This window comes from Arachis duranensis, chromosome 1 (assembly GCF_000817695.3).
Source record: "Arachis duranensis cultivar V14167 chromosome 1, aradu.V14167.gnm2.J7QH, whole genome shotgun sequence".
Taxonomy (NCBI): Eukaryota; Viridiplantae; Streptophyta; class Magnoliopsida; order Fabales; family Fabaceae; genus Arachis; species Arachis duranensis.
This window is the reverse complement of record NC_029772.3, coordinates 91,146,414-91,159,971: the sequence shown is the minus strand read 5'-3', so window position 1 is coordinate 91,159,971 and position 13,558 is coordinate 91,146,414. Positions and strand designations below refer to the sequence as shown.

Below are 13,558 nucleotides of genomic sequence, written 5' to 3'. Positions count from 1 at the left end.
GCATGTGGGGATTGCATTCTGCTCTTTTTCTTTGTGTAAGGCAATGCCAAATCCCAAGTCACACCACAAATTCGAATTACTGTGGGTCCTTATTATTATCTACTGCTCTTATTATCACCATGTTTTTCGGATCCTGCCAAATTTCTTTTCTTTTCTTCTCTTCTCTTCTCTTACCTTAACCCTAGCTATACCTAGCTAATTCATTATTCTCCATCATCATACTTATTATATGCGTAGCATTCACAAGAAGGAACAAATAACTTTATACATACCAACGGATATTTCATTCTCTTCATCACCACTTTTTTACTAATCATCATACAAGGTTATCATTTAAAATTTTAAATAATTTCATGTGTTAAGCCTATATATCCTAGTGAATCAAGAAATATGTACCAGCCTAAGTTGAGGCCACTTTTCTCCTTAATCTAAACTATATATATATATATNTGGTTACTAGCACATGTTAACTCAACTTTATAGAAAACATACTAAATCAAATGATCAATTGAGGGGCTATTTAATCATCTTTTCTTGCTTTTTGCTAGTTTACTTTTATTAATATAATACTAATAAATATGGCACATGAGATGTTATTTATAAATAATACTATGTAGTTAAAAAATCATAAACAATAAATAAAATATATATTTAATATTATTCTCATTTATAAGAGAATGTAAATTATTTTTCTAATTAATTGACATAATTAATTGTTTTTATAATTATTTTTTCATTTAATTATACCAAAAATTAATTCAATTTTATTGTTAATCAAATCCTAATTTTTTTTCATTATTAGTTTATTACCTGCATAATTTTATAATTTTTATTCCAAATGAAAGTCTTAAATCATTAGATCATTTATCCTGAAAAATATTTTTAAATCACTATAACATATTTTATAAAAAATCCAAAATCTTAAATTCGATTAGTCTCAATTTATTGAAAATCAAATACATAAAAAAACTATCGATTTATGACCCGCAAAATAAATAAATAAATAAATAATAACAAATCAATTTTAATTCATTGATTATGGATGTTATATGTTTAAAATTATAAATGTTATACATATAAAATTATGGATGTTAAATTAGAGATATCTTAACAACTTATACTATACGACTCATTTTTATATATAGAATATATATTATAAAATAAAAAATGAAAATAAAATATGAAAGAAAATTATGAAAGAGATTTTTAATTGTAATTATTATAGTTTAATCACTCTGTTAATTCTTATAGTTTCATCAAATTTGCAATTAGGTCTCTATTTTTTTTCAATTAAGTCCCTACGATACACTATTTTTAATTTTATAATTAGGTCATTTTTAGTGTAAAAAATGTCAGATTTATTTAAATATTTTTCACAAATTGAATTATCCATAATGAAATACCTAATTAGATTTTTGACCATATATTTTTTTAAAAAAATATTTGTTAATTTTAATATTTTTACATAACAAAGACATAATTATAAAATTAAAAATAGTGTAAAAATCAATTAAAAAATATAATAATTTAATTACAAATTTAGTGAAATTATAAGAATTAATAGAATAATTAAATTAATTATTAACTCATCAGGTAAAAAATTTATAATGTATTTTTTTATGAAATTATGAATCTTTATGTATGTAAAGTTATAAATGTTAAGTTAATAATATTCTCACAAATTCTACTATATAACTTATATTTTTATTTACTGATCGTTATAAAATAAAAAATAGAAAATAAAATATAGAAGAAAACAATGAAATGATTGATATTTGAAAGGGACTGTAAATAAATAATAAAAGGACAAAGATTAAAAAAAATAACAACCAATAAATGAAAAAATAAACACAATGCTTAAAAAAATTATTATATCATGAATAAAAATTGAACACTTACAAAAATTTTGATGATGAATTCAATTTCATGGCATGTGCTCTTTTCTTTTGGGGTGTTAGAACTTAAAAAGTAAATGTATTACTAATAAGTTTTTATATTTAAAGGATGTTAGTTAATTTGCATTCTTCATAGGATGTTTTTATTATAATTATAACACAGAATTTAACTAATTTATGTCCTAAAAGCATAGGATAAGATTATTATTAATAAAAATATTTAAATTTTTTAAATAAGCATAAAATAAATATATTAAAAATTAACATTTGTGATACTTTTAATATTTTTTTAATTTATAATATATACTCTTAAAACACAAAATAGATAAATCTTATAACATATCCTATAAATGAAATCACCATTAATAAAATAAAAAATAGAAAATTTAGATAGATTTTGACTAACTTTCATTGGTTATCAAATATTTTTCATTATTTAATTAGGAGTTGAGAACATGCCACATGATGCATTAGAATTGTGTATGGCAGCCAAACACTATACTGTGCATGTATGTTAACCAATCCCAAGTCATAAATGTGCATTTTATGCCGACTTCTATATATGCTTTGATGTAGTTCTTTACTGCAATCAAATTTTGAAGGGGGAAAAGATAAAGAAGAGAGAGATCACAGGATTCTCTCAATCTCTTCTTCCTAAATACTAGAGTGCGAATAGAATGAAAGTAAATATCTATCTATCTTGGAGCCATTAAGATTAATTATTATAATTCGCAAACAATAAACAAACTTTCTACGATAATGACGTGCATATGTATATCAAATGTTTCATAATCAGTTCAATGAGGTTGATTTTTTTTTTCATGTTATCTTTTAATTTGACAGATCAAAAACTAATTTGTTATAATTTAAAATTTTATTTAAAATTTAATTTTTATTAACCAATAAATTATTATATATAAGATATAATTTAAACTTTTAAAACTTATTTAAATAAAATAATAAACTAATTTCTATACTAACTCAGATTAATTAAATAAAATTGAATTTTGGTACCTTAATATCATAACAACATTTAAACAAAATACATTATTATTTATGTATTTTAACACAACCGTACCCTTCAATTATATTATATTATTATATATACATAACTGAATGACGGCATGAAAATAACTATATATATAAAAAAATATTATTTGTATATTAAATTTAATTATTATATATTTTAATATATACCTAACAGGATTAATATATAATATTTTAAGCAATCTGATATAGGAGAATGTGACATAATACATGACCTTTGGTTGAAATTAAAGTTTATTTATATATATGTGTGTGGGTGTGATGAAGAGAGAAAAATGAATTAAAATTAGAAAGAATAGATGGAAGTTGATGATAAATCATGGGGTCACGGAGTGGCAGGGGCGGGCCATAAGGAGGTTGTTTGGGAGTGAGGCGTATTTAGTGAGGGATTTTTGTTTGTATTGAAAACAAAGATACTGAGGTTAGGTTAGGTTTGCATTAACATTAAGACTTAGGGGGCGATGCACCTTTATTCTTGTTTACCACTAATCCAAATTAAATGCTTTCTTTTATATAATTCTGTTGTTAGGGTTTGGGTAGTGGGCCATGCACTCCATGTGCCACCATGTGCTCTGTCTTTCTCTCAAAGGCCCACCACTACCACGCACATAAATTCCCCTTCCCTTCACATTCTCTCTTCTCTCATCTTCAATTCTACAATTTCACCAAAACTTAAGGTACGTACTATAATCTTAGATTATTGTTCAACCTAGCTGGATCCAAATTAATTAATTGTTTAATTTGATTTTCAGAATGCGTAATCAAAGGTCGGTGAAGCAAGAATTCCTGCGGAAATGGATAACAGGTCTTAGAAGATACAGCTGTGATGAGAAGAAGAACATGAGCTTCTTGGAGAGAAAGAAAGCCATAAAGCTCTCTGCAGATATAGCCATGGCTTCCACCAGGGACAAAACCACACGCTGGAGCCAGGCTCTTATTGCCAACGCTTCCAGTTCCGGAGACACGTTAACAGGATCCTCAAAGAACAATAGCAGCAGAAGCAGAAAGAAGATGTTGATGATGAGAAGGAGAAGGCCGAAGGTGAAGAGCGCGAAGAAGGAGATGTCAGCGAGTTGCATCGCCAAGAGGTTGGTGGAGAAGAGAACAAGAAAGCTGAAGAATCTGTTGCCAGGTGGAGAATCGATTGATGAGGGATGTTTGGTTGAAGAAACCCTAGATTACATAGAATCCCTCAGAGCTCAAATTGAAGTTATGAGATACCTTGTCACTGCATCTCAACTCATCATAAATCCATATCCTTGATTATTATCCTCCATTAATGCCTTTATTATTTATATCCTGTTTTTATTATTTTTAATTTTTTTATTTCTCGCTTCTTCATACTTCATTATTATTTCTCTTTGCAAGCTAGAGGCCAAAGAGAAAAAGAGGCGCTCCCATATATACATTAAAGCACTGTACAGAGGAAAACATATATAAATATCATATCATATGCTATGTAAGTCAATTGAATTAAGCTTCTTCTCTTTTCTTTCTTTTTTTCATGATATGTATATATATTTCATGAAACTAAAGCGAGCAATAATGTATGCGTTAAATCCAAAAGGTTTAATTTATGCATGTGTGCTATGTGTATTTTATATTTATCTCGTTAAGATCAGATGTTTGATATGCGTAGTGTTATGATCCAAAAAGAATTTGTAGTGATAAATCAGTATCTTATTATGCCATGTGGAGTATTAATTGTCCAGGCTGTGATAGCTGATTTTAGCGAAGAAACGGATGAAGATTTGCATTATTGAGGCAAATATAAGAGAAGAGGATGTTAATAACATGCATATGTTTAACTAACGCAAGACCAAATTGCATTATGACAAGGACTAATTAACAAAAAACTCTACATGATTTCTTTTTGTTGTTTACTCTCAGATTAGGCCTGCTCTTAAATACTATACATGTGTATTTATGCATTACATACTTTTAGAAAAATTATCTATATATATACTCACAATAGCAGCATACCTAAAAGTAAAGATCTAGGATATATTGTCACTGGAATTTATTTATAACAATTGGGTGAAGTTTTCAACTTGAAGTAGAAAATAATTTCCAGCTTAATTATAGGCAAATTTATGTGACCAATTAATCTTTCTATACATTCACTAGTAATGTACTTTAAGCTATATTAAAATGAGGAATTTGTAATATAAATGAAATTTATTGACAACATATACTTTTTGATCGAGATATATATAGAAGTATTTTCTGACCATGTGAACCTTGATATGGAGCATCAGCTTATGAATCCATTAAATAGCCCAGACAAAGCCTCAACAATCATCATCACCGGTCCTTTTTCAATTGAAATGCAATGAGATGATAAAGGCTTCTAATAATTATTCCTCACTTTTTACTTTACAAGAATGCGCCTTAAGTAATTAATAACGGAACACCTTAATTTCTTAATGTTGTACGCGTGATAAAACGTGTTATCAGCTCTTTTAATTGCCAGTAACATTCTAGTGATTATGATTCATCAAGCTAACGTTGTTTTAACATTGGATTGAACTTGAATACATCGAAAGTAGTAACAACAACAATAATAATAATAATAATAAAGTTTTTTTTCCGGCGCCGGTGGGTGGGGGTGGTGGTGTTTGATTTGTTAGAAACATCTAAAAAGTATTTACTAATTAAAGCTTACTGAAAATAATCACGAATGGGTTAGTGATCGAAGACTTATACAACAACAACAAAGCCTTATCTCACTAGGTGGGATCGGTTACATAAATTATACAATGTTATTGTATTCTGTCATGTATCATGTCTACAGAGAAACCGTTTATATGTAGATCTCATTTGACCACCTCATTGATGGTCTTCTTAGGACTTTCTCTACGTGCTTGAAGACTTATATATACACATATAGTCTTTCATGCATGAGGTGGCGAAATCTCCGGTACTAGTTCTTTGAAAAAAAAAAAAAGAGTAAATAAAGTTTGGTGGAGTAGTTGTGCATACAAATTAACCTATGCATAATATCTATGAACTACGGACTTGACTGCACTTCACTAGTTATTAGAGATCAGATGTGTATGCATGCCTTATTTAGGGTTACCCGCAGCTCATAAGAGGATTGAAGTGTTATAGGTTGGATGATCAATTTTAAATTAAACTAGTTAAGGTATAAAAGTTGAAGTGTAATTTAGTACTACTACTTGTTTGATTATAAATAACTAAATAAGTTTTCTCACCACAATAACTTTTAAAAATAATATAAACCATTACAACTACCTTTTTAATCTTCACTTATAGCCATTATTCATTCAAATACTTGTAATTTGTAAACTTCCCATCAGTATATAATTACAGTTTACTTCATATTAAACAAATATGAGATGTAAGAAGTATATATGTTTTATAAAACATATACCAATATATTAAAATTAGCTACATGTATAAATTTATTTATATATATTATATTTTAACATATATTTTATACTAATAATTAATTTTAGTAGATAATTTTAGTATGTAATTTTAATGTTTTATATATGAATTATCTTTGATAGATATAATCAACTTATACATTTTACTTGCACATTGACCATATATGCTTCATATTGCATGTCCCATTTTACATATAACTTATCCTACTTAGTCAATTTCGTTGAGTCATATATAGGTACCATATATATCAAAAGTAAGGGATATACATATTTTAAAGGTTTAACAATTCTACTAATATCTATAATTTTATTAAATTTTTAATTAAATTTTTATATTTTATTTTTTAATTAAATTCTTATATTATATTAAATTTTGTAACTAAATTTCTGTCATGATAAAAACATTAGAATAAACATATTTCATTAAACAAAAAGAATATACTTAACATTTGATTGAAAATTTATATAATTTAATAAAATATTCCAATAATTTTAACATTTTTATCACGGTATGGACTTAGTTACAAAATCTAATATGATATAGAGATCCAATTCAATATATATATAAAGATGTAATTAAAAATTTAGTGAAATTATAAGTACCGACAGAGTATTTAAACCTATTTTAAAAAGAGAAGTACTTCTTATAGGATTTGGATCCTCTAAAGTTTGAATTTCACTTTAAAGAATAAAGTACGATCTTCTACCCTTGAATAGTTTTTCTTTCATATTTATTATTGGTCCCACCTATGAAATCAATGATGAGAGATCACACTTTACTCTTTCAAACTTTAGAGGATCTAAATCCCTTCTTATATATTCAAGTACTACTATACAAATCACTTTTAGCAATTATTTATTTATTTTTAATAATTATATATTTAACAACAATTAAATATTAATCTTCTTATATTTTGTTGCTAAAAAATTTTAATACAACTACCATTAAATATTTTTTTTAATAGCTGTAGAAAGACTGTCATAATATATAATAATAATAATAATAATGATAACTATATAATTGTCACAAAAATACAAGTTATATATTATTACCACTAAAAATTTGTCGTTATAAGTAATTTTTGTGATAGTAAAGGAGCAGCATATTGATATATATTTTTTTATTTTTAGTGAAAAATACTATTGGTATGCTTATAACTAAGGATAAAAATGATATTTTTACAATTCTCTTGCACTTTGGAAACATTTAAGAATTTTTCGTAATAAAATAATTAAATGTAAATGCGAAAACGAAAGGGAACCTTTTGTCTTCAACTGCAATAAGGTGATAACGTGAACCAGCCAAAACCCTTGACTCGACCCCACTCTATCTAACTAAACTCTTGGTGCTTCATAGACTTTTCTCCTCCATTATCCGTGAAAAATGATATGCTTATTGCTTAACAGAAACGATTATCCATTTATCCTTGCTTGCAAATCTACGAAACAAAAAAGTAGGGTCTGGTATGCCATTTCAGTATTTTTTTTGGTATGCCATTTCAGTATTTTTTTTGGGTCTGCTATTGGGCCGGAGGAACTTACCCACACCGAAAAACAAAAACCCACCCTTCCCTGCTTTCAAATTAATCCCCACCCATGACCAAGGGTAAGAATTTTTTTTTTAGTTACCTACGGTATTCCTTAATCCCACAGGGTAAGAACTAATCCGTCGCGAATCAGAATTTCATTTAAAGATTTGTTGCTGACCCATGAGTTGCTACATACACAAAGCGGATTTTGAATCCCCGACACTTGTTTAATCAGAGTGAACCAAAGTAAGAAATTAATACCCAGCTAACAACATTTATATACTACCTAACCCCTGTAGCAATAAAACAAAACGCTACTGAGGATTTAGGATGAATAACACTGTTGCAATTTGCAAGCCTGTTCGGTTAGCCCATGATGTGTCAACAAAAAGGGCGGAGAGTGACCCTCTAAAGCATGACACAGTAACTTCAATGGCCCAAAACATGGCCCAACAAAAAGCGCTATAGGCTAGGTCTCGGGCCCTCTGATCCTATTATTCCAAGGGACCACTGCTTTCCATTTTCTGCATCTATTCAAAGAAACAGAGATAATAGGATAAATATCTATTTTATATGTATATCAAAATTAGTTATTAAAATTAATTATTAATATAAAATATATATTAAAATATAAATATATGTTAAAAATAAATTAAATTATATATATTTATATATAAATATATTAGTGATTAATTTTAATAATTAATTTTAATATAACAGACAAAAGCGGGTGCATTCCACTAAGACCACCAAAGATTCCGGATTTTTGAGTGTTTTCGCAAGGAACATATATGTGTGGTGCACCTCAAACAAAGTCATAATATGATTAGCTAGTTGATTATTTAATTTGTTTTTGGCGGGATATGATTTGAACAAAACTGAGTCGAAGCACCGTGATGCTTCTAATTAATAATGTGGTTCATGTGAGAGATTTTATTTTATTGTTTTGCATATACAAATATCCTCCTATTAGTACCGACACCTAGTTGAGCGCTACACTGTTCTCCTAAGAGTCACGTCGAACATATACAGGCTGAAAATCTTGTTTGACAAAGACCTTATGTGTACATATATTACCTCAAATAAAAAAGTTTCTATATACATTAACTTTCACTTTTTCCGTATCTGATTAACTTGCAAACATTATTATTGTCGTATTATGATATCCCTATCACATGGAACTATTTCTCATATCTATTATTAATTTTTCTTTCTTCCTACCTGCTGGATTTAGTCGCTGCCTTGTCTGTGGGGGTCATTGTTCTTAAGCCCAGGAATTTCCACAACTTATTCGGATTTCACAAAATACAGTTTCGCCAAAGACGTGTTCTCCTCCGATCCATACGAATATATATAAATGGAGCACACATATATACTACTACTCATCCTGCTTTTCGTGTACTCTACTACATTATAATGAAGATGGAATCACTGTTTTTTATAGAGCGACTTGCAAATTCATCAAATTAAATTAAAGTCTTATTATACTTTCTTTATCAGAAAATAAATTAATTAATTGATTCTTATTAACTATCAATATACTAATAAGGTGACAAATAAATCCCTAAAAATTTATATTTTAGATAAATTAATTCTTAAGAAAAATACTAATAAAGTCCTATAGGATAATAAACATAAATAAAGTAGTTTAAATTAAAATCTTTTACTCTAATTACAGGATCTAATTTAAAAATAATGTGTTTGAGAATTTTTTAATATATTTTTTATAGATTAATTTATCCAAAATATAAATTCTTAAAGATTTATTTACCATTTTATAATTGACTAAAAGAAAGTTACGTTATTCAATAGTTAATATTAGATAAATGTTTCGGAACCAATTTTGCTATTTTTTAAAAAAAATTATTTATTTTAAATCCTAAATAATAAATTTTAAAATATAAATTATAAATTTTAAATTATAAATGTTAGGGTAATCTGAAGAGTGTATTATTTAGATTGTTGTTAAAGGTACAATGTACAAGAGTATATATAGATGCTAGAAGAATCAAAGCAATAAAAATACAAAATCTACAATAAATATACAGATATGCTACATAAATATAAGTGATACTAACGGATCCTAATTATACCCTAACACCCCCCCGCAAACTCAAGTGGGAGCTCAATATACTATCTTGAGTTTGGATATTAGAGTTCGAAAACGAGTAGGATGATAAGCCTTCATGAAGATATCTGCAGTCTGATCTAGAGTTCCAACAGCTATATATGAGACGAACAACATCAATAAGTAGATATTGACGAACAAAGTGACAATCAATCTCAATATGTTTAGTGCGTTCATGAAAAATATCATTATAAAAAATTTGAATATCACTGTGGTTGTCACAAAAAACATCAGCTGGGGACGACCGAGGAGCACTCAAGTCTTCGAAAAGTCAACGAATCGAGACAATCTCAATAGTGGTGTCAGCGAGAACATGGTATTCAGCTTCTGTGCTTGAGCAAGTAGTGAACGTTTGCTTCTTTGCTTGCCAGGAAATGAGAGAGTCACCAAAAAACAAACAATAACCAGTAGTAGAATGACAATCAGTGAGATCACCGGCCCAATCAACATCTGAGTACGCCTGAAGGGATAAAGATGAATGAGTAGAAAAAACGAAGTCCATGAAATATAGTGCCTTTGATATAGCGAAGAATGCGAAGAATGGCTGCATGGTGAGTAGTACAAGGAGCTGACAAGAACTGACTAAGAACATGAACTGGATAGGCGATGTCTGGGCGTGTGATAGTCAAGTAGATGAGGCCTCCAATTAATTGTCGATAAAGAGTAGAATTATCCAAAACAGTGCTATCCATAGGGGTAAATCAAACTTAGGCTACAGGGAGCAGACTCAGTGCGACTATCTGTAATCCTGACACGAGCAAGAAGATCTGAAGCATACTTAACTTGAGAGAGATAGATACCATCATCTGTGGATATGACCTCAAGACTAAGAAAATAATTGAGAGAACCAAGATCTTTCATCTCAAAAGTATGGTGAAAGGAGGCTTTGAGATCAGAGATACCATCAACGTCATCTCCAGTAATGATCATGTCATCAACATACAAAAGTAAAAGAACAACTTCACGTTCACTTTTATGAATAAAGAGAGCATTCTCATGTGGGTTGCAAGTGAAACCGAGATTGCATATAGTAGTGCTGAACTTGTCAAACCATTCACGAGAAGCTTGCTTAAGACCATAAAGTGCCTTGCATAAGAGACAGACTTTGCTAGAGGACAAGGATAACCCAAAGGTGGTTTCATACAGACCTTCTTTTTCAAATTCCTATTAAAAAAGTATTCTTCACGTCCATATGACTGAGAGACCATTTTTTTATCGTAACAATGGCAAGGAGAGCTCGAACATATGTGAGATGAGCAACAGGAGCAAAAGTCTCTTCATAGTAAATTCCATACTCTTGCGTATAAGATTAAGCAACTAATCGTACCTTATAACGGTCAATAGAACTATCAGAGCAAGTCTTGATCTTGTATACCCATCTACCATCCATAACTTTCTGATCAGAAGGAGGATCAACTAAATTCTAAGTGTGTACTTTTTCAAGTACTTGAATTTCTTTATGTATTGCTTGCTGTCAATTTGAATTTGTGGAGGCTTCTCTGAATAACTTAAGTTCATGTTAATGGATAGTAGTAGAAAAATAATGATAATAAAGAAGATGAAGAGGTGGATTTCTTACCTTAGAAGAACGAATGGAAGGAGGAGGCATAACAACAGGAGCAGGATCATCATCTGGTCTGGAATCATCGAAAAATGGAGAATGCGAAAAAGTAGAAGGCTATATAGGTTGACTCGAGCAGAACCTATAGAATTATCATTAGGAAAAAGATTAACATGCGGTTAGTGAAATAGGGTGACTGAGTTAGGGTGACTGAGTAAGAGGAATAGACTCAAATAAAGAGAACCGAAAAAACATGTGATGCTCCAAGAATACAATATGACGAGATATACGAATACGTCTAGAGAGAGAATCCCAACAATAATAATCCTTGTGTTTAGTGTCATAACGAAGGAAACAACACATGCAAGCTTGAGATTCAAGTTTACTATGTTCATGAGGCTGAAGAAGAACAAAACATACACAACCAAAAACTCGAAGAGAATTGTAATCTGGAGAGGTATGATAAAGACGCTCAAAGGGAGTAGTGTTACTAAGAACAAAAGAAGAAAGTCTATCGATAACATGAACAATAGTAAGAACAGCTTCACCACAAGTACACTCAAGACACGAAGAAGAAAGAATCATTGCATGAACAGAGTTAAGAATGTGACGGTGTTTGCGTTCAGCTCGTCCATTTTGTTGAGACGTACTATGGCAAGAAAACTCAGACAAAGTATCCTTTTGCAAGAAAGGTTAAAAGTTTATAATTATGGTATTTCATAGCATTATCGTGTCGAAAAATCTTAAAGACCTTGGAAAACTGAGTTTTAGTCATAGTGAAAAAGTTCATATAAATTTGAGGTAGCTCATGGCGATTAGTTAACAAATAAACCCAAGTAAAGCGTGAATAATTATCGATAAAAATGAAAACGTATCAAGCTCCTCCCATAGAAGCGGTGGGAGTGGGCCCCAAACATTAGAGTGGATAAGATCAAAAGAAGAGCAAGCAAGAGATGAATTATTGTGAAAAGATAAAGTAGGTTGTTTTGCAATTTGAAAAAAATGCAATAAAAAGACTTATTATTAACCTGACCCAAAATACCTTGAGACACAAGAGAATGCATATTTCCAAAGGAGCTGTGGGAAAGACGGTAGTGATACCAAAAGTGAAGGGTAGATGGAGAAGAAGCAGCACAGAGAGTTGGCATAAGAGGAATATGAGGATTCTCAAGTTCAAACAACCTTCCAACCTTACATCCAGTCCCGATGATTTGTCCCGTCCAATGATCTTGTACACGACAGCCAGAAATAAAAAAATTGACAATAAAAGCGCGATCAAGAAGTTGACCAACATAAATAAGATTGAAGTTCAATTTGGGAATATAATAAGTATTAGAAAGATTAAGAGTTGATCGGGAAATAAAACCCTTGTGTGTCGCGTGCAAAAGGGAACCATTAGCAGTATTGACATTTGGTGCATTTTTTAGTAGTAGACAAAAACGAGAAAAGATGACGCAAAGGAGACATGTGATTAAAGCAACTAGAGTCAAAATACCATTTAAAATTACTTGGAGGAGTTAAAAAAGCAGCAGGAGTATTACCAGAAAAGGAGAGAAGAATATGCTTAAGAAGAGACGCAATATCAGATAGAGAGACATGAGACGGGTTGAGAGGAACAGAGGTGGTAAATTCAGTAGTAGCAGCAACAGCAGAAGCAGACACATTCTTGGAGAAGTTGGGATGAGAATGACACTTAAGGTGATCAGGACGTGGTGGGCGAGTAGGACATGTAGTAATAAAATATCTCGAGAGCTTGCAGTAATGGAAGAACAGTTGTGGACAATTGTAGCCAGTGTGACTTTTCTGTTGGTATTTGCGACATTCAACAGAAGGACAGTCTGAGAAGAGGTGCCCAAAACGGTTACAGTTTCAACAGAATTTACTCTTTCTATCTGTGGCAGCAAAAATATCTGATTTTTTCATAATAGAGATACAAAAATTAAAGAGAAGAAAGAAAACTACAAATTCGTGACCGAAAATGAGAAAAT

At 29.9% G+C, this 13,558-nt stretch overlaps 1 protein-coding gene across 1 annotated transcript; it reads left to right on the top strand.

Moving 5' to 3' along the window:
* Nucleotides 1–3,471: 3,471 nt before the first annotated feature.
* LOC107459684 (transcription factor IBH1-like 1) lies at nucleotides 3,472–4,419 on the top strand. Its single transcript, XM_016077910.3, has 2 exons — nucleotides 3,472–3,619; nucleotides 3,695–4,419. Exon 2 carries the CDS (start codon nucleotides 3,696–3,698, stop codon nucleotides 4,203–4,205), a length of 510 nt encoding a protein of 169 aa, XP_015933396.1. The 5' UTR covers nucleotides 3,472–3,619; nucleotide 3,695; the 3' UTR covers nucleotides 4,206–4,419.
* Nucleotides 4,420–13,558: the final 9,139 nt, after the last annotated feature.